General features: G+C 43.4%; 1 protein-coding gene across 10 annotated transcripts in view; it reads right to left on the bottom strand.

Moving 5' to 3' along the window:
- The window catches only part of Stau2 (staufen double-stranded RNA binding protein 2), a 299895-nt gene that overhangs the window by 106801 nt on the left and 173868 nt on the right, over positions 1–19226 (bottom strand). For 9 of the 10 annotated variants that reach the window (XM_028864627.2, XM_028864624.2, XM_028864626.2 and 6 more), the window contains one exon: positions 8567–8874. In XM_028864627.2, coding sequence (XP_028720460.1) covers positions 8567–8874 — 308 coding nt within the window. Of the gene's footprint in view, positions 1–2267; positions 2506–8566; positions 8875–19226 lie in introns of those variants that run through there. The other variant, XM_037206426.1, reaches the window with a different exon arrangement.

The raw sequence follows: 19226 nt of genomic DNA on the forward strand, positions 1-19226 counted from the left end.
ATGTGAATGGCACACGAGCACACCCTCAACCGAGTAACTGTGGTTAGAAAGACCAAGCAGAGGGGCAGCAGGACCCCCGACACCGGTGGGTGTGGGGCACAACGCTGAAGACGAATCAGTGCTCTTAATAAAAGTATGTGTACACCAACTGTATGAGCCACCAACTCCACTCTGTGCTGTTTGCCCAAGGGAAATGGAAACTGTATAAACTCCTGCATATAAATATTCATAAACCTCATTATTCATAATAGTGCCAAACTTACAACAACCCAAATGTCCACCAACATGTAAACTCAGAGACAGTTTTTGGTATACAGCCATACAATGGACTAGTACTTAGCAACGAAAAGGAGCAAAGTGCTGACTCACAAGACAACGATGCATCTGGCATTATGGGTAGGAGACAGGCCAAAGCTCCGAATCCATTTATATAAAACCAGACAACCTCGGTGCCACAAAGGATCCCGCAGCTGTCTAGAGCTCAGAAGGCATGGGGAGTCTGTGGCCCAGGGGCACAGCGCATGCTTCACAGTGGTGGGAGCAGCAGTGCCGTGGTTGTAGACATTTTAAAAAGGAACCAGACTCTACAACTAAAACGAGCAGACTTTACTGTATGTACGCTGTTTCTCAATAGCACTGATGAAAACATTTAGAAAGTGTAGTTACGGTTATTACTTCTGGAGTCGAGTCATTATTTGCATCTGTCCCATTTCCAAACAACTTGTCTCAGCAGTAAGCTGACTTTAGTAGCCATACCTCTGTGACTTCCTTCCTCTGCACCTGGGCTCCACCCTCCACACACTCCTATTCATCACAGGGCAGGAACTCCAACTGCTATGTCCACGCGACGTGCTCAGTGTAACGTGCTCTGCTGGCTGGTCTGGAGGCAGAGGCTCCACATGCACTGGTTATGGCAATGACCCAATGGATCTCTTACATGCTAGAGTCCACCAGCAATCTGATAGGGCTTGGCCACTCTCCACAGCTAACTCTGTTTGCCCCCATGACCCAGTTCCATCTATATAGTGACGACTCAGATCTGCGCGTTTGATCTACTATCACCCACCTGGGATCACTACTGGACAATTCCAGCTGAATGTCCCACAGGTGTAAAAATGAGACTTCCACTTCCTCTCTGCTTCTTCATCTTATCACAGTGAAAGGAAAACCCTGCCTACCACACTCACTCATAACACCATCAAATGGTCACTACTGACATGTCAACACATGTAACTCTTGCTTTGAAGTCAGCACACAAGACTGCTGAGTGTTCTCAGTTATATCTGAGACCACTGTATCATAACCTCATTCTGTTATGCCCACTAGAGCTATTATAATTCAAACGTTGCTATTTCTCTTAGATTCATATTAAAACAAAACAAAACAAAACCCTCTACTGGTCGTTCTGACTGTTGGCATTCGCTTACAATGTGTACAGGATGATCTTTCTGCAAATCAGTCATATGTGGTGAACTTCTAATAAAACGCACGCATCATTCCGCTTCCCCATTGGCCATCTAAGCACAAGGTCCATTTGCGCCTTCAGTACTTTGCCTCTTCTGCCTGTAGCTGCTTTTCTTCTTAGCCACCTTAAGTGCCTATGCTCTCTTGAAAACTTAACCCCAATGTCTCCAGTGTTATGATTCTTTCCTAATTCCTTCAGTTAACTGATCATTCCCATTCACAATTCTTGACGTAGTTCACATCTCAATTTAAACCTTACCAAGTCACGTTGATGATGACACATATCAATTCGGTGGGGACAGAGACTACATAACTTCATGCAGCAGACTGCAGATTCTTAACAACTTTTATCCGATTGTATAATGTGTGAACTCTGTGACAGTGGTCCCTGGCTTTCTGTAATGGTTTGACTTACCCATCAGTGCCCTCCTTAACCATCACTTCTGTACTCAGTGCTTTATTTGTCCAGAGTGGCTACACAAGCGCTTGCTTCCTGTCCTCTGCTCCACAGCTTCCAGTGTTCAGTGAGATCAAATTTTATAGTCAGATTAAGCCTGTGTCTATTTCATTCTTCACATACAAACTAAAGGAATGGACATTTGTCACAAACTATCTACTACCTCTTTATCCATAGTGAGAGTACAAACTGTGACCTTAATGTCATTTTCCAGAAGGAGTCTTTGTTTCCCAAAATATCCCAATCAATAAACTTGGTTCAAGATTTTGCTTATACTTATAAAAGGATCGTACTATACATAGTTACATTTTCCCAATACCCATTTTCTGAGAGTTAAGTATTTTTGTTACATTTATTTATTTAATATTTGTGTGTGTACAGGTACGTATGCCATCATGGCAAGGGATGTGGAGGACAGAGAGGACAAGTTGCAGGAGTTGGCTGTCTCCTTCCACCATGGGGGTCCTGAGGCTTGAACTCAGGCTGTCAGTCTTGGCAGCAAGTGTCTTTACCAATGAGCCATCTCGTCACTCCTAAATCTTTTGTTGATGTAGCCATATTAAGGTGGTAGAACTTTCTAGAGCCTAAAATATGTCAAGATTTAAAATATAATCACAATTAGGAAAGTAATGTATTATATTACTAATATGATATTTACCCTGTACAGCCTTAAATATTTGCATATAACTTGTTTTGTTTGACACAGGTTTCTCTGTGTAGCCCTTGCTGTCCTGGCACTCGCTCTGTAGACCAGGCTGGTCTTGAACTCACAGAGATCCACCTGCCTCTGCCTCTCAACCTCTGGGATCAAAGGCATGTGCCACCACTTATTTTAGAACAAAACCCAAACTCCCTTTCCACTCAAAACAGTCAGAATTTTTAGATGGCTCAGACCAGTTGTGCAAAGTTAAGGCCAGACATAAAGCTATTCATCATTGACCTCTGGTTAAAACAAACTAGTATCCATAGACCACAGGCCACCATCACACACTAGCCATACTACAGGATCCAGCCTTCAAACACCATGCAAGTATTATGGTTTAAAATTTAAAAAAAAAATAGCAAACAACAACAAAAGATTTCCAAGCACAAATGTGCCAGCCACTTCGACATAATGTACATAATGCCTATATCAATGTACACTATAAGCCAGTTCATAAATATTAGTTTCCTTCCCTCGTTTATCCTTGTGTCTCCTAAACAGTCAGATGCCCCCAAGTGTTAAGGTGGGTAGTTTGGGGTTTTTTTTTGAGTTTCAAGACTTTTTTATATTCATTATTCCACAGAGCATTTTCTTTCTTTGGTGGAGGCTGCAGCCAAGCTTGATGTCCTGAGTTCAATTCCTGGAATTCACATGATGGAAGGAGAGAAAGGAGATTCTTCTGACTTCCATATGCACACACAATCATACACACATAAAACCACCCTCACCAACCAACCAACAAACCGACCAACCAACCAACCAGTCAATCAATGCAATATAATTAAAGAGTTTCCTAGTGGGAGGAGAGAGCAACCTATATGGAAATTTAGGCATCTTTAGACAGTACTGAATGTTGGAAAAAAGGGCAACACTGGAATCATTCAACATGACATGGCTGCCAGCCCCACAATGGGTGCTATAATTAATCGTATGTCACTGGGTAAAAAAAATCCACATCATTGTCAATCTTTCTACCAAAAAGAAATACAATCCACATTAAAATAAAAAACACATTTCCTTCAAATATTTCATCTTCAAATAATTCCAGATAGCAAAATCTTCATGTTGAGTTGAAATATCTTCTGACAAATAACACAGGTGACGGACGGTTTGACTTAGGGAGGCTGCATGATGACAGCCATTTTCCCCCTGCACCCGGTCACTAGTTCAGCTGGATGCCGAGGTTCCTGTGATGTGAAGGACTCGACCTTACTTGCATACTAGTTTTCCTCTGAAATATTTTCTATGCCTCACTATGTACATGTTGGTGCAGAGAGGTTCAAGATGAGTGTCTTTGCCTTTAGAGTTCTGAAACACTAATGTAGCACATCATACTTTACTCTCCAAGTTTTATACAAATGATACAACATATACATTACAGCTATTTAGAACAGGCTCAGTTTTGAACAATGGAGTACAATACTATGGACTGCTTTACCCAAGACCTTGTTTCTTACCTGTAGAACTGGTACTCATCAAAGTATGTTTTCTTATATACACCAGGATTTCTTTCTTCAAACATGCGATTTTTCTTTACTGTCTTTTCCATTTCAGTAAAGTGAGGTGATCTATAACCCCTTTTTATCGAATAGTTATATGGTGTGTAGTCTGCAAACTTCAGGGGGGTTAGCCAGCAGTATCTGAGAGAATAAGTCAAACTGCATGAACTTAAGTTGCCCAAAGAATACTCCTGAGTTTTAGGGCCACTACAGGAAGACCAAATACATACCCCATTTTTCGAGTCTTTGGAAAGCAGCTGAGGTTAAACCCAAGAGGCACTTTCAAAGAGTAAATGAAACCACAGCAGCGTATACTAAGCCCAGGTCAGAACCACAGGTGCATCCTTCCTGCCACTCTGGATTGTGATGTGCATCATAGCTTAGATGAGAACATGAACTCAGACACAGTAAAGGCTATGCTGCAAGGAGAATGTAAAATGGGGGATGTAAGATGGGAGATGTAAAATATGGGGGCACATTTCTATGTGGAGTGTAGATGAACAGCTTCTTTCTCCATATTCTATTTGCAAAACTGTGCTTTTATTGTCCATTTAAAAACACATACCCCATTCTTAAAACACTAACACTTCCACCACCAACAACAAGAATATCCCACTGTAAACAGTCACTCTGAAGTGGATTCTGAAGTATCTGGTCTGGAGAATGATTCTGAGGGAGCCTAGTCTCTCCCACCTGTCTGTGCCCGCATCACGGTGTGACCTGCACTAATGTCAGACTGCCACATGTAAACACCAAAAAGCCTGGACCATCATGGTGAGCTCAAAGCCGCTAACTTCTTAAGAAAGGCAGATGAAATGTATTAAATGTGAGTTTTACCTGAAAGCAAAGCTTCCTGTTTAAGTACATATTCTCCTTTTGCTAGAAATGGCATCACTATCTAAAACTCCCATTTTGGAAAATAAACTAATATAGTTTAACTGAAACACCAATTAAGTGCTTCCTTATATCACTTATGTGAGAAATAAAGTGATATATTTTATTCTAAAGGAATCATAAATGATACCATTCTGTGAATGGTGATGACATTATAGATAAGAGCAAACTGAAATTAAATATATCTAGGAGAGAAATTTATTAGAATTATTCATTTTCATTTTGAAGTTAAATTTTCCTAATGACTCCTTTAAATAAGCAACTGATCATTCTACTATTTATGAGTAATGTGAGAATAGAAAAGCACAGTAAAGGTAAAAACTTTAGAAGAATGCAAAGTATAATATAAGCAAAATCTTCTACTTCAGCTCCAATGCACAGTATCCCAGCCATCGCTGTCATAATTTTCCTTGCAACACCGAATAATTTTGAAACTGTGTGGTGTTGTAACTAAAGACCAGCAAGGTTTACGAGAAACTCTGCAACACTATGACTTAATTATAACTTTGACTTATTTTTCTCAAGTGCGCAGGGGTTATAGATGCAGACTGGTTATGGCGGACAACATCTGGAGTGTACAAATCATTGACATAAATATTTTCTAAAAATGATATATCTGCAAGAATGCTCAAGTTTTAAAAAGATAATTAAAATATACTCAATAAAACTTCAGAGAAAAAAGTACTCATTTATGAAAGGACCTAAAAGTCAGATTTCTAAAATACTGAAAATCGTTTGGTGGTAGGAGCAGAGTGTTCTTGTAAAAATTCCCAGCGCCCACCTGTGACCCAGCTCTAGAGGACCTGGGGCCTCTGGCCTACAAGAGCATCTGCAAAAACATGCATCACACACACACACACCCAGGTCCTCTGGCCTACAAGAGCATCTGCAAAAACATGCAAAACACACACACACACACACACACACACACACACACACACACACACACCAAAATAAAACTTAACAATCTTCGGTGGGAATTCCTGAGAATAAAGGGTGATTAGGAATGTGTGAATGTCAGTCACACTCTGCTCTGTGAAATCAGTTGTGTGAAGAACATTCACTGTGTAATAACTGTAGTTATTTTATACATTTAAACAGAAGGATGTGAACCTAATACCCACATTTGCCTGAGCAAATCAGCTTTTTGTCACTTGTAAATTTCAAGTGAAGACTAGGAAGTGAAAATAAAATTAAGTTAAAGCAACCTTTTCACAGCCTCAAGTGTTTTCACCTGGCAATACGACATCACTCACTCACACAGCAGCTTGTGAAGTGTAACTCAAATTCGATGGGCAAGGGGAAGGAGGCCCCAGGGGAATCTGCACAGCTCTGTAAAAATGACCACTGTTCAGTGTGGATGAAATGGAAAGGTACTGGCCTAGGAACAAAGACAACAATTTATTGTTTTTCAAGTTCCAGAATAAAAGTAACAGAAGGACATACCATCTCTCACAAGCTGGTCTTACAATTTCTAGCTACAGTCTAATTCAATCACGTAAGAAACAAAAATTCTGTTAGATTTTTCTACCTGAGGAAATTACCCCGAAAGAAATATGCTTTAGTACTCTTAACCACAAAGAACCTTCCACAGTGGCACAATGATGGGAATTCATGTGATACACTGGAGTCCACTTCCCAAAGAAACTGCTGTTCGGCTGGCAGGCTGTGATCCACAGACAGCACGACCCACTCAAGTGAAGAAGCCCGGTGATATTTAAAAACCAGCTGCTTATAGTCACTAACGTGCAAAAACCATGGAACACAGATCTGGAAATGTTTAACGTGCCCATAAACAAGAGCATATTACCTCAGCACAAGCTTTTAAGAGCAGCCTAAACAGCCACCCAGCCATGGGGGTAGCAGACCCCATGTTGGTTAAAGCAAAGATCTGATAAAATTATAGCCATTATCATTGCCAAGAACTAATGAAGAGAGATCTTGAAAACTTCAGTTCTTCTGGCAGCAAAATCATATCTGTTGTTTTATAACCAAGGAAAACTCAGCTCCGAGCTGAATGCAACTTGTGCTGTGTGTACAGTTTGGAGTGCCATTCGCAGACATTTCTAAAGGACTGCATTGATGAATGAGCAGTGGGTTTCTTTTCATCACAGTTTATTGTAATTTATCCTACGTAGATTACTGGTAGAACTAAGTATCAGTCTAGTACTTTAACTATATGAATCAAAGCCTTTTGTTTAAACAGTGATTTATTGTAATTCTTAAGGTAAACAACAAATTCTAAAATTATAACTCGAAATTAAGCATTTAAATTTCAGATGACAGAGTCAGTAATTGGTAACATCTTCTTCAACTTGATATTAATAGTCTGATTTAAAAACACTAGCAACTACCTGGCAATAGAGTTGAAAGAATCAGAAGGGATCTGTGAAGTAAGAAACCAAACCAAACATGCAAAATACTCCCAACACATGGTCTTCTTTCCCACTGCATAACTGACCCCGTGAAACGTTATAATACATGATCATTCTACACAGTACACATCTTCTAGAACATTTCTACAGGAAATTACAGGTTTGGGTCTTGAGGGGGGAGGCTAAGATGGAGAGTGGTGAGACCGTGAAATGTAGAGAGCTATATCTTCCTACACGAAGGCAAGCTGAAGTTTCATCCAGTTGACTGGCAGTTAACATTTCAGTACACAGCTTTCAAGGCAACTAAGAACCAGCACACGTGAACTTCCTTCCCACATTTAACAATTCTTTTAAAAGGGTTCATATATATATTTAAAGGAGTAGTGTTGTTGTGTTTTTTCCTCCAAAAGGGGACAAAGAATAAACAGAGAAGCGTAATCCCCAAATCCGTACGTACAATTCAGCTGTGTGCTGGTTTGAGATCACCACAAGAGAGCTGTTGTACCACCAGAGGTAGATGCTTCTCCACCTCTCTGGCTCAGCACATGATTCAGTACAACAGATCCTCATGATTATATCTCACACAACTAGAAAGCATTCCATGACTGTCAGTGCCGTGTTTAATGAATCCTAAGGTAACAGACTTCCAGGAAGCTGAACCTGACAAATGTACCTACATTATTACCAGCTGCAGCATGGCAAATTCAAAACTGCTATTAAATCAAATGATCAGCAGAAAAACTCAACCATAATTGTAAAAAAAGCAGGACAGTGATGTAAAACACTAACGCCAAGTGTCTCAAGGAGAACTCGGTTTGTGGAAAACACAGTGAGAAGACAGGTGCACCCAACCAAGACCAACTGGGAGACAGGACAGAGGAGGAAGGCAGGGCTGGAGGGATGGATGGAGAGGGAGAGCGCGAGTGAGAGTATAAATGTGAATATGACTATGAAGAGAGCCAGGCAGCAGCAACAGAACTACTGGACAGAAGAGAGAAAACAAGGCATGTACTATGGCTCTCTTTTTCTGTCTTCTGTGTTCCTACGTAATTTACAATGTAAGTAGAATGGAGGCCACACTAGCAGGCCAGAATGAGCCTTGTGATGCACAGAAATGAAGGATTGGGGGCTAATGGGTTCTTTTATTTTCTTTTTGTTTTCTTTTCAATCATACCTGAAAGCCTTGAATCCTTGCTAAATATTCCAGTTGTTTTGAAGGCTGTACTGGAGAACAAGGGGGGGTAGGAGAACTTCCTTTTAAACCTATGGCTTCAGCTGTAGGAGATGTTCCATTCATAAGGAGTTCCCTGGCAACTGTGGCTGAACTAGTCGATGAGGGAGACATACTGAAGAAAGAACTTGAAGGTTGGTTCATATCTTTGGGTGACAAGTAGCCTAGAGTCGTGCCAGAGGTCACTCTGTGGCGGCTGGCTTCCATCTCTTGATAAACATCAGGAGAGAGATGAAGAATTCCTTTTGGAGCTATGAATGAAATAAAGGCATGGTGTTAATGCACTTAAAATAATTCAAACAGAAACACACTGCAGCACTGTTAAGTCAATGGCTTCCTTTGCTGTAGTGACGCAGGAATGAGAAACTGCCCGCCCACCAAGCCTCTTCCTCAGGCCTGGGGAGGAGGCTGCAGCATGTATTCAGAGAACACTGGGTACAAAGTTGAAAGGGAGAAGCCTGGGAATGGGCACAGTCTTCATCCTGAAGCTCAGTAGTGCGCACCTCATATGAGAGAGGAAACATCCTCGACGAGCATCAGTTGAGGCAAAGGAGACAAATGACGGCAGCCTCAATCCCAACACCAGCTTCAGAGACACAAACCAACCGCCAGTGGCCTGCTCGTCTGCTACTCCTCGATGGCCGTCCCACAGACATCTCTGGGCACTGAAGTGATTGTTTTTCCAAGAGTTTACTTTTTCCCCAACATTTATTTGGGAATTTCACACAACACACCCCATCACACTCAATTTCCATTCCTCTGAAGTCCACCTACCTACCAACCTCTGTCCCCTCCCAAAAAAGAAAAAGAGAAAAGAAAAAAATACACTAGTCCAATTTGTGTTGCCCATATACTCACTGGAGCATGGTCAATTCCCTAGTGGCCAGCCCCTTAAAGAAAACTGAGTCCTTCCCCATCCTGTGGCCCCAGAAGCCATCAACTGTGAAGAGCTACACTTCACAATCCTATCACAGTTTTGAAGGACTCTCTTCAACGGCTTCCTGTCTAGAATGTTTCTTTTGGGGGTGGGTGGGGGAGGGTGTCACAGAAGCCTTCAATGTCTCGCATTCTCAATTATGAGTCTACAGTCATCAACACCACTGCAAAGAAGCCTCCCTGCCCAGAAGAGCCAGCAGAAGCACGGATCGTGGACTTCTACACGGTTTCCAGTGGCGGCATACACCAAGAACCTCAACATGGTCCCCAGTGACCTATGGGACATGGACCCCAACATGGCCTCCAGCAGCAGGATGGACCATGATGCCAACATGGCCTTAGGTGGCAGCACAGCAGACTCCTCAGAGCTACTGAGAGTTCCCACAGGTGCTGCAGTTGACGTCTTGAATGGGAACTCCTTTCACTTTAAGTTATGTGCATGTGTGTGGAAGGAGGCAGAGAGGGTGTTGGGTCCCTAGAACTGGAGTTACAGGTGCTTGTGAGCCACCTGATGTGGGTGCTGGGAATGTAACTCAGGTCTTCCACAAGAGCATGAAATGCTTTAGACTGCTGAGCCATCTCTCCAGACATGAAACCTTTTCAACTGTTCGCTCTGGGTTAGGCTAGAAATGGCTATCACAACCTTCACTTTTGTCTCTTGTCAGTGGCCTAGGTGGCCGAGTACACCACATCCATTAGCATTCTCAGACAGGCTAAACAGAGATCAATCATCAGAACAGGCTCCGAACAGGTGAGGTACTGGGCTCAGGATGCATCCTTTTCCTTCTTAGGGAGAATCTGGGAGCTGGTAGGAGGGTTACCTCAACTATAAGAACAATGCCATAGGCTAGAAATACAGTACACAGATACTTAATTTTTTCCTGTCACTTCAGGTACAGCTAGTGCCACACGGCTATTTTCATGCTTGCCTGGGGTTCAGGAGCCTCTCTGACTAGTTTCTAGATTTTTCATCAACAGAATACACCCATGTACTATGTAGGCTGGCATGTCTGTAGAGATAAGACAGGTCCAGGGCTTCACAGACCACTGTCCTCCTCCTTCCGCCATGCACTGGCTCTCCATCACTGACACTACAGTATTTAAACTCGTTCAGATGACACAGGAAGCCCTTCTGACTCCTTATCACTCCATGCTGGCCTACCAAATTCTTTATGAAGAGCCTACACCCCAGACACACTTCCTGATTGTCTGGGCTGGTAACACACACATGTACACATACGTATACACATTCTCCTCCGCTCCCTCACTGCTCCTGACTTTAATTCTAACTGATGTGTTCTGGACGGTGTGCCAATAATACTGTCTGACTTGAAGTCACCGACAGCTTGTTAGGGCAAGAGAATGAAAACAGATCACACAAATGTAGTATGCATCTCACTAGGTACAGGAGCGAGGAGAGAACTACGGCGGATGGACACGGGAAGGGCCTGGAGAGTTCGTGCTGCGAGGAAGCTCCAACAGTGTCTAGAGCGGGGGAGCTGCAAGAGCTGAGGCAGGGCTCCGGTACCCTGACTCCAAAGGCACAAGAAAGCTCTGTGCTGTCACAATGACACTAGCTTAAAGGACCGACTCAATTTTCTAGTGTTCGTTATACCTTTGCGTTAGTTTTCAAGTTCTATACATTAATAAGTATAGTATTTTTTAATTCTAAAAAAATTCTAATTTCAAAATTCGAAGAAAAAAATACAGCAAAATCTCCATAGCCAGCAGAAGATAAATCCATTGCTTTAAAGATGTTTTTAGTCCTTTGCATCTACACATTTTTTATTTGTTGTAACTTCAAGAGAAATAAAAATCCAAGACTCTACATGACTTCTGTTGATTACATAATAACATTTCTGTACTAAGTTTCAAACATGGCATTTTGGTTCCGTGAACTGCTGTGTTTAAAGCAGTTCCAGGACTAGGGGAGGGAAACATAGTGGTAGCGCTCTTCCCAGTGCACACAGAGGTCTGGGTTCAACCCCAGTACCACATTAAAAAAAATCTACGCGCCTGCACATTGAATTGGTTTCTAATTTTGACAACTGTAGACAAAACGATGAACATTCTTGGAGCTAAATCCCTGTTCATGTGAACATTTGTTTCCTTTAAGTGGAAGTAGAATTCTAACTCAAAGGATATGCATTTTAGATTCTTTTTTATTTTGCATTACTGAAGTGTCCTCCAAATAAACTGTACTAACTTCACATTCCCACAGAAATATTTGAACGTGTCTTATTTCCTATTCTGGATTGGATATTACACTTGAAGACCGCTGCCATTTATTAATGGTGACAGAGGGCAGGTCAGTAGTTGCCTGGGAACGGAGCCGGCAAGAGTGGCAATCTACAAAAGGGCCTGAGGAAACTTTGGGGGAGGTAGAAGTGTTCACTTCACAGGCTTACAAACATGTCAAAAGGGATCAATGTGTACCTGCCACATGCACTTTATCATACTTCATGAAAACTAGGAAAACAGTTTCCAACTTGATAAGAGAAATGTTACTATTCCTCCATCTTTTCACTATCTATATGCACACTATATATAATTCTTATTTAAATCATTTAAACTCGATAACTCTAAATTATATGCTTAGTTCAGTAAGTCAAGAAACAAGGGAATTGGGGACTGGATCTTGGATCATATGCAAAGAGAAATTAATATGATCAACACACATTGTATAACTTCTCAAAGAACTAACAAAAAAGAATAAATTCAAAATAAAAAGAGAAAGCCATCAAGAAAGTTAACATCATTACTTCAGACTGAAGATTTCTTAATTTTGCTTTTAGATAGGATCCCTCCATGTGTCCCTGGCTGGCCCCTAGGGTCAGCCAGCCTGCCGTTCGTTGCCCATTGAACGCTGGGATTCCAGGTGATCTATCACTGCCCTGGCTGTTATTCCAGGGCTGCTCTCCAAGAGCAGCACAGCAGATAATAAAGATGCTCTCAGTCCTCACAGCAGCTTCTCAGTGGCAGCAAGCCAATGCAGTTAGGGTTTCCCACCACACGGCAACGTCTAAGCAGAGTCCATTCTTCCTAGAGTCCACCAAAAAGGCAGCTGCAGACATGTGAATTTATGTAATTGATAGTCACTTTCTGAGTGATTTTCAACTTGAACATTGGGAACTATATAGATCAATCAAATTTCATTTTTTTCATGCTGTACAATTAAGCTGCTTTTCAATAATATGACTCAAAATATAATCAAACAAGAATTTAAGATATGTACATTTAAGGATCTTTAACTTGTCATTTAGGTTTCCCAGAAAACTGTATTTACATTTCTATTGGGATAAACTAAACACACTTCTGCCCAAACAGAGTCCAGTTGTTCTGAACAGTCGCTACCATTGTACAGCATTCAACTGTTCATTTCTATTTTGGATATGCTTTTTTCAATGTAACCACCCTAGGTCTGTACCTTCTCTGAACTCGGTTTTGCTTGTGGACCTCAACTAAACATCACATTTACCTGCTGGGGCTTGTCACAGTCCACTATATTGACCCTTTATTTGCGGAGGTCCTGAACCCATTCTCCCACCATCTGTCTTTTGTTCCTGATTGTGCCTTTGATACTCCCACTGTGGGACTTTCTGAATGTAACCACTGTGCACAGCTACCCTGCGGATACAATACTGGCACTGTTCTCCTGTTCCCCTAGCATTACTGAACTCCCACAGCCACCGTGAGACAGGGCTTTCCTACGTTAGAGATGAGAAACTGTTGTCAGGCAAACTCTTTCAAGGTTACCTGGATGTGGTGGTTTGAATGAGAATGCCCCAGCCCCCATGCTCACGGATTTGAATGCTTTGTCCCCAGCTGGTAGAATTGTTTGGGAAGGTTAGGAGGTGTGGCTTTCTTGGAAGCGATGTGTCATTGGGGATGGGGTTGAGGTGTCAATAGCTCATGACATTCCCATTTAGCTTTCTGTCTCTGTCTGTCTCTGTCTCTGTCTCTCTCTCTTTCTCCATGCCCTTTATCTGTGGACTCAGCTAATGCTCCAGTCCCATGCTTGTCTGCCTGCCCGCCACCATGCTTCCTGTCATGTTGGTCCTGGTCGCACCCTCTGAAACTGTAGGTCCCAATAAACCCTTACTTCTATAAATTGCCTTGGTCATGGTGTCTCCTCACAGCAATAGAAAAGTAACTATGACACTGAGTAATATGCAGCAATGTTAGGATTTATAGTAAGAATCTACCTAGATTTAAAAAAAAAACACTAGTCAAAAGAATAACTATGAAAACATCAGACAGAGTGAAAAAGCTAAACTAAAGAAGCTAACAGTATGAGGGAGATTTATAGAATAATCTAACAAAAAATGTAAAAGAGCCATGATGAAACTCTTCAGTGGGCAAATGCAAATATGTAACACAAGTGAAAAACAGGAAGCCTCAGCAAACAGAAAGACCCGGACAAAGGAGGGCAAGACAGGCAGGCTGGTGGCACAGGCCTGCAATCCCAGCACTCGGGAGGCAGGAGTGGAAGGAACGTGAAGCTCATGGCCAGCCTGAGAGGGAGGGAGAGGAGGAGGAAGAAGGAGAGGAAGAGAGGCGGGCAGAGAACAGGGGAAGGGGGCGTGGGGGCGGAGAGACAGACAGACAGAGACAAAGACTGAGAACCCAATGGGAATACGAAAACTTACAATAAATTAAAAGTATAATGGATAAATTCAACAGCTGAGTGGAGGGGGCACAGACTGCACCCTGGGCAGCTCCCAGGGCCGCGGGTCACCACGTCATCCACGCGTGTGTGCTACCCACCTCTCGCTGTTCACGACCACCCTCCGACCAGATCACTGCAGCAGCACTCAGTTAAGAAGCCGTCACTGCCTTACTAACGGGTCCAAAGGGATACGAAGAGGGACATGACAAGGAGCGAAGGGGCTTTAACTGGGGAAGGGGGGGGCTGGCTGATAGAGGGAGAAGGGAGAGGGAGGGAGGGGAAGAGGCGAGGAAGAGGGAGGGGGGAGAGAGGGAGGGGGAGAGAGGGAGGGGGAGAGAGGGGGGAGGGAGTGGGGAGAGAGGGAGGGGAGAGAGGGAGGGGGAGAGAGGGAGTGGGGAGAGAGGGAGGGGGAGAGAGGGGAGGGGGAGAGAGGGAGTGGGGAGAGAGGGAGTGGGGAGAGAGGGGAGGGGGAGAGAGGGGGTGGGGAGAGAGGGAGGGGAGAGAGGGGAGGGGGAGAGAGGGGTGGGGAGAGAGGGGGTGGGGAGAGAGGGGAGGGGGAGAGAGGGAGGGGGAGAGAGGGAGGGGGAGGGGGGGGAGAGAGGGGAGGGGGAGAGAGGGAGTGGGGAGAGAGGGAGGGGGAGAGAGGGAGAGGGAAATAACACTAAGGATGTTTGAAAAGCCACAAGGAAAATTATTTTTTATTTACTTAAAATTACATATAATACATAGAAGTGTATGTATGTACGCACACACACACCATGAAGTTATATGGCCTGGACAGACAACACTCTCCACTAAGAGAGCCACAGACTGACAGAAACCTCAGTAGCAGGCATGAGAAAGCCCCTTTCCAGTTGTTGGTGGGGAGTCCCAGATTTTCCCATAATATAGCTACTGCTGTTGCATCTGCATTTTGGACTTAGAACTTGGAGGATCCAAGTGAGATCTGACCTGAAAGCCTCTTCCTGAGGACTAACATTCACAGTACCAGAAGGTGCCATGCAAGGTTCCAAGGGAGAGAAGAAACCAACAGTCCTACCCAGCTGTGACTCCATGTACCACAACAACGACCAGCATGGCACAACATCCCTAAGGGTGTACCAGCACATATACTTTGGTGGTAACCAACAGCTCTCTAGTTGGACTTAAGGTTCACTCAACAGGCGGGAAATCATGCCTGGTGCTGGAAAGCTCGACAGTTCCCTGGGGCTAGTGAGGTCATGATCTTAGCAGAGAACTTACTGCCACCACTCCACTAGACCCTCTTCCCTGGCTGCATTCTAAACCTTACCCTGTACCCACAGATAAGTACTGCTCTCACCTCTCATCAAAGAACCCCCTCTCTGTAACAGATGGAGACTATTCAGAAAACCGTAACCGTTGAAAATGAAGAGAACAACTGAACATAGGATCCGCATGCCTAATGAATGTGTCTTCAGCACAACTCCTGCACCCAAGGTCAAGGACATTGCCAAAAAGAAGCTTAAGGATTTTGAGAGCCAGGGGACTAGGAAATCTACTATGAGACTGTGTCTTCTAGAATGTCAGGGAAGCTTTACTCATGATACCTCAACAATGTGGCTATCTAAACAAGACCTGAACAGAAACAACCCCAGCAGACATTCTAATGTGGAAGGGTTTTTTCTCACAGGGCCTCATCCCTAGACAGAAAACTACAGGTGGAGAGGGAAGGCTGAGAGCAGAATTAGTCCTCCCTGGGAATGAGGTCCCTTGGTTGGGTTTCCTGCACTAAGTGGTCATCCTTGAAAACATACACAAACAAGCAGCACTGGATAGACTCAGCTCATTGTATTTATATATTTATGCATGCACATTATATTAAACAACTGAAGAGAAAGAAGCTATGATTGGAGGAGACACAGGAGGGATTGGAGAAAGGAAAGAGAAGGGGGAATGATGTAATTGTATTTTAATTTAAACAAAAAGAAATAATTGGACATAAAACCAAAGAACAGACTAGCTCTGATACTCTGTGGCAAAGTTGCAGGTCATATGAGAAAAAAAAAACAAGAAACAAAAAAACCCAGTACATTAAAGGCTTAGTGCTACGGCCCTGCAGCATTCGAGAGAGCAAGCTGTGCACCTCCCCCAGGCAACACAGTAGAGTTGCCCTGGTGGTGTGGGTGCTGGTGAGCTGGCCCTGAGGGCACAAGAGCAGAACTGGCCCTGCTCCTTGCTGCCTGCTGCAGTGGGTGAGCTAGCTGGGGCAATGCTGGACAGCTTGCTCTGATTGTGTTGATGCAGGAGAGCTGGCAGGCTGACCCAGCTACCACCCAACTACCAGGCCCAGAACCAGAGCTATGAGTTGGCCCACCCCAACATCCACCAACTATGAACTGCTGGAGCATGTGAAAGGGATGAACCTACAGATCCAAACAGCAGGATCTCTATGACACAGGCCAACAACAGGATATCCAAGAGGAGTCCCAGAGAGGACCCAGTATTGAGGGTGTAGCAGAAGCCAGAGGCCTAGAACAGACCAACGACTCATTGCAATGAACATTTGCAAGGAAAGATGTATGGACTGAAGGGTTTACTGTGTGACTCACTGTGTCACACTACAACTCCCACACCAAGACTTCTTTTTCTTTTTTGTATGTTAGGTTGTTTTGTTTTGTTTTGTTTTTTGTTTTTTGATTTTGCTTTTCTTTTAAATTTTATTTTATTGGGGTGGGGAGATTGCAGGGGCAAAGGGCAGATATGGAGAGACAGGGAGATGAATGGGATTGGGATGCATGATGTGAAGTCCACAAAAGAATCAATAATAAAAAGTCTTAAAAAAAAGTTTAGTGCTACAATGGGTTTTTGTGGAATGTACCTTTATGAATAAGGGGAGGCTATTATATAACACAAAACTAAATGCAATCACTGAAAAGGCTACATAAATGGCATCAACAGACACTCTAGATAATCTCAGATTTCTAAATGGAAACCGGGCGGTGTTGGTGCACGCCTTTAATTCCAGCACTGGGAGGCAGAGGCAGGCAGATCTCTGTGAGTTCAAGGCCAGCCTGGGCTGCAGAGTGAGTTCCAGGACAGGCTCTAAAGCTACACAGAGAAACCCTGTCTCAAAAAAAAAAAAAAAAAAAAATTAAAAAAAAAAATTCTAAGTGGAGTTCTAAATAGTAAGACAGGACAATAAAAGAAAAAACAGAACAAAATAAAATGGCAGGCTTTAGGTTTGATGTATACTAGTGAGATTAAATATAAATTATCTACATATAAAAATTAAAAGATTGGCGTTTTAAGTTTGAAAATAGGGTGCACTACCTATATGCTATCCACAAGAAGCTCATGTCAAATACAACAATACAGGTAAGTTAAGGATAAAAGAATAATAGAAACAGATAAAATATATAGGCATTCATTAAAACCAAGTAGGAGAATCTGTTTCCAAATAATGAGGTAAGAAGACGCATGCATCCATCCCTATACAAGCATGACAAGTGCAAACTTAACGATCTGAAAATTATCCTAAGGAAATCTGGCAAACAGAAACAATTTCCTTCTGAAATAAGTAATTGGATTGCCTTTGCTCTCAGTTCCTGGGAAGCAACTTCTAAAACTCCTCAAACTTCCTAAGTGGAAAGGGCGTCTTTATTATTCCTGGTAGGTGTGGTGGAGCACACAAGAGTTTATGCTAGTTAGACATCTAATGGTGGGCCTCTAGGTAGTGGAGGGTGAAGGAGGAAAACAATGGGGAACATCTTGTCAGAAAGACCAGGCATGTGATTAGAAAGCTGGAGTTTCGAGCTACATGATCAGCCTCACCTCCAAAGGCTTACGGCTAATATCAACTTCACGGCCAACGAGATGCAATCAATGCCAACGTAACGAAGCCCCAGTCAACTCTACGGGCAACCCTGGAAGTTCAGGTGGGATTCGTTCTCTGGTTGACATGTATGTTCTGTTGCAGACACGTGTCAAGTCCTGGGTGAGAACAGCAGAAGATTCCCACTTGTAGCCCTTCTAAACCTCAGCCAGTGGCTCTGTTCCTTTGGCCTTCGAACACACAGTGCTCTCCTTTCTTGGACCTAAGATGGCTAAGATGATGCAGCTCTCTTGTTCCTCAGCCTCCAGAAAGGAACAGAGCCCAGTATCCTCTGCAAGGAGTAGACACCAGAATTTCTCATGTATCCTGGCTCCAAGCTGTAGAAGCCAAATGCCTGGCTTATGGAGCCAAGATGCTGGAAGACTCCTTCCACACAGCTGTTACCCATAAAATAGTAGTCAACACAGGCAGAGCAAGCTGAGAACACTTGAGCACCAGCACTTCCTCCTCAGAGAAGGGAAGTCCCAAGTCAGAATACAGACACCAAGAGTATCAGAAACTACCTTCTGTACCTGGCAACTTGATCACACAGCAGAACTGTCATCCCAAGAGTAGTGGGCCACTGCACCAGATTTCCACCCCAGGGCAGTGGTTCTGCAATTATGCCCAAGGAATGAAGCAGTCCATAAGAGGAGAGAATACCAATGCTCTCCAAAACAAGTGACTTTACTTGCTATGGGATGTGAGAAAATCCAAGTCCATGGGCACTCTTGAAAACACTGACAATTTTGGTTGTAAGAAGTTCATGGAAGTATGGTGGTTTCTAAAAGCTAACCCATCATCACCTAGCTTGTCAGAAAGAACCATAAAAGGACAGAATTAAAAAGGGTCCCTTTGAGACACAGACCCACAACTGGAAAATGTGCCGAGAGTGAGACACTTTGGAGCCCTCAGTCCTGAATGGGATGTCTTCATCAAAGCCTCCCCTCAAGGATCAGGGAGTTATGCAGAAGAGGAGGTGGAGTATTTCCAAGAGCCAGAGGTGATGGATGACTCCAAGGAAACAGGGTCTTCAGACACAACAGGACCGATGCACATAGGAACTCCTGGAGACTGTGGCAGCACACGTAAGACCCTTACAGGGTGAGCCAGAGTCCTAGCATGAGCAGGGGAAGGAGGGGAAGCAGGCGTGAGTTCCCACTCCT

The sequence above is a fragment of the Peromyscus leucopus genome, chromosome 5, assembly GCF_004664715.2.
Source record: "Peromyscus leucopus breed LL Stock chromosome 5, UCI_PerLeu_2.1, whole genome shotgun sequence".
Classification (NCBI taxonomy): Eukaryota; Metazoa; Chordata; class Mammalia; order Rodentia; family Cricetidae; genus Peromyscus; species Peromyscus leucopus.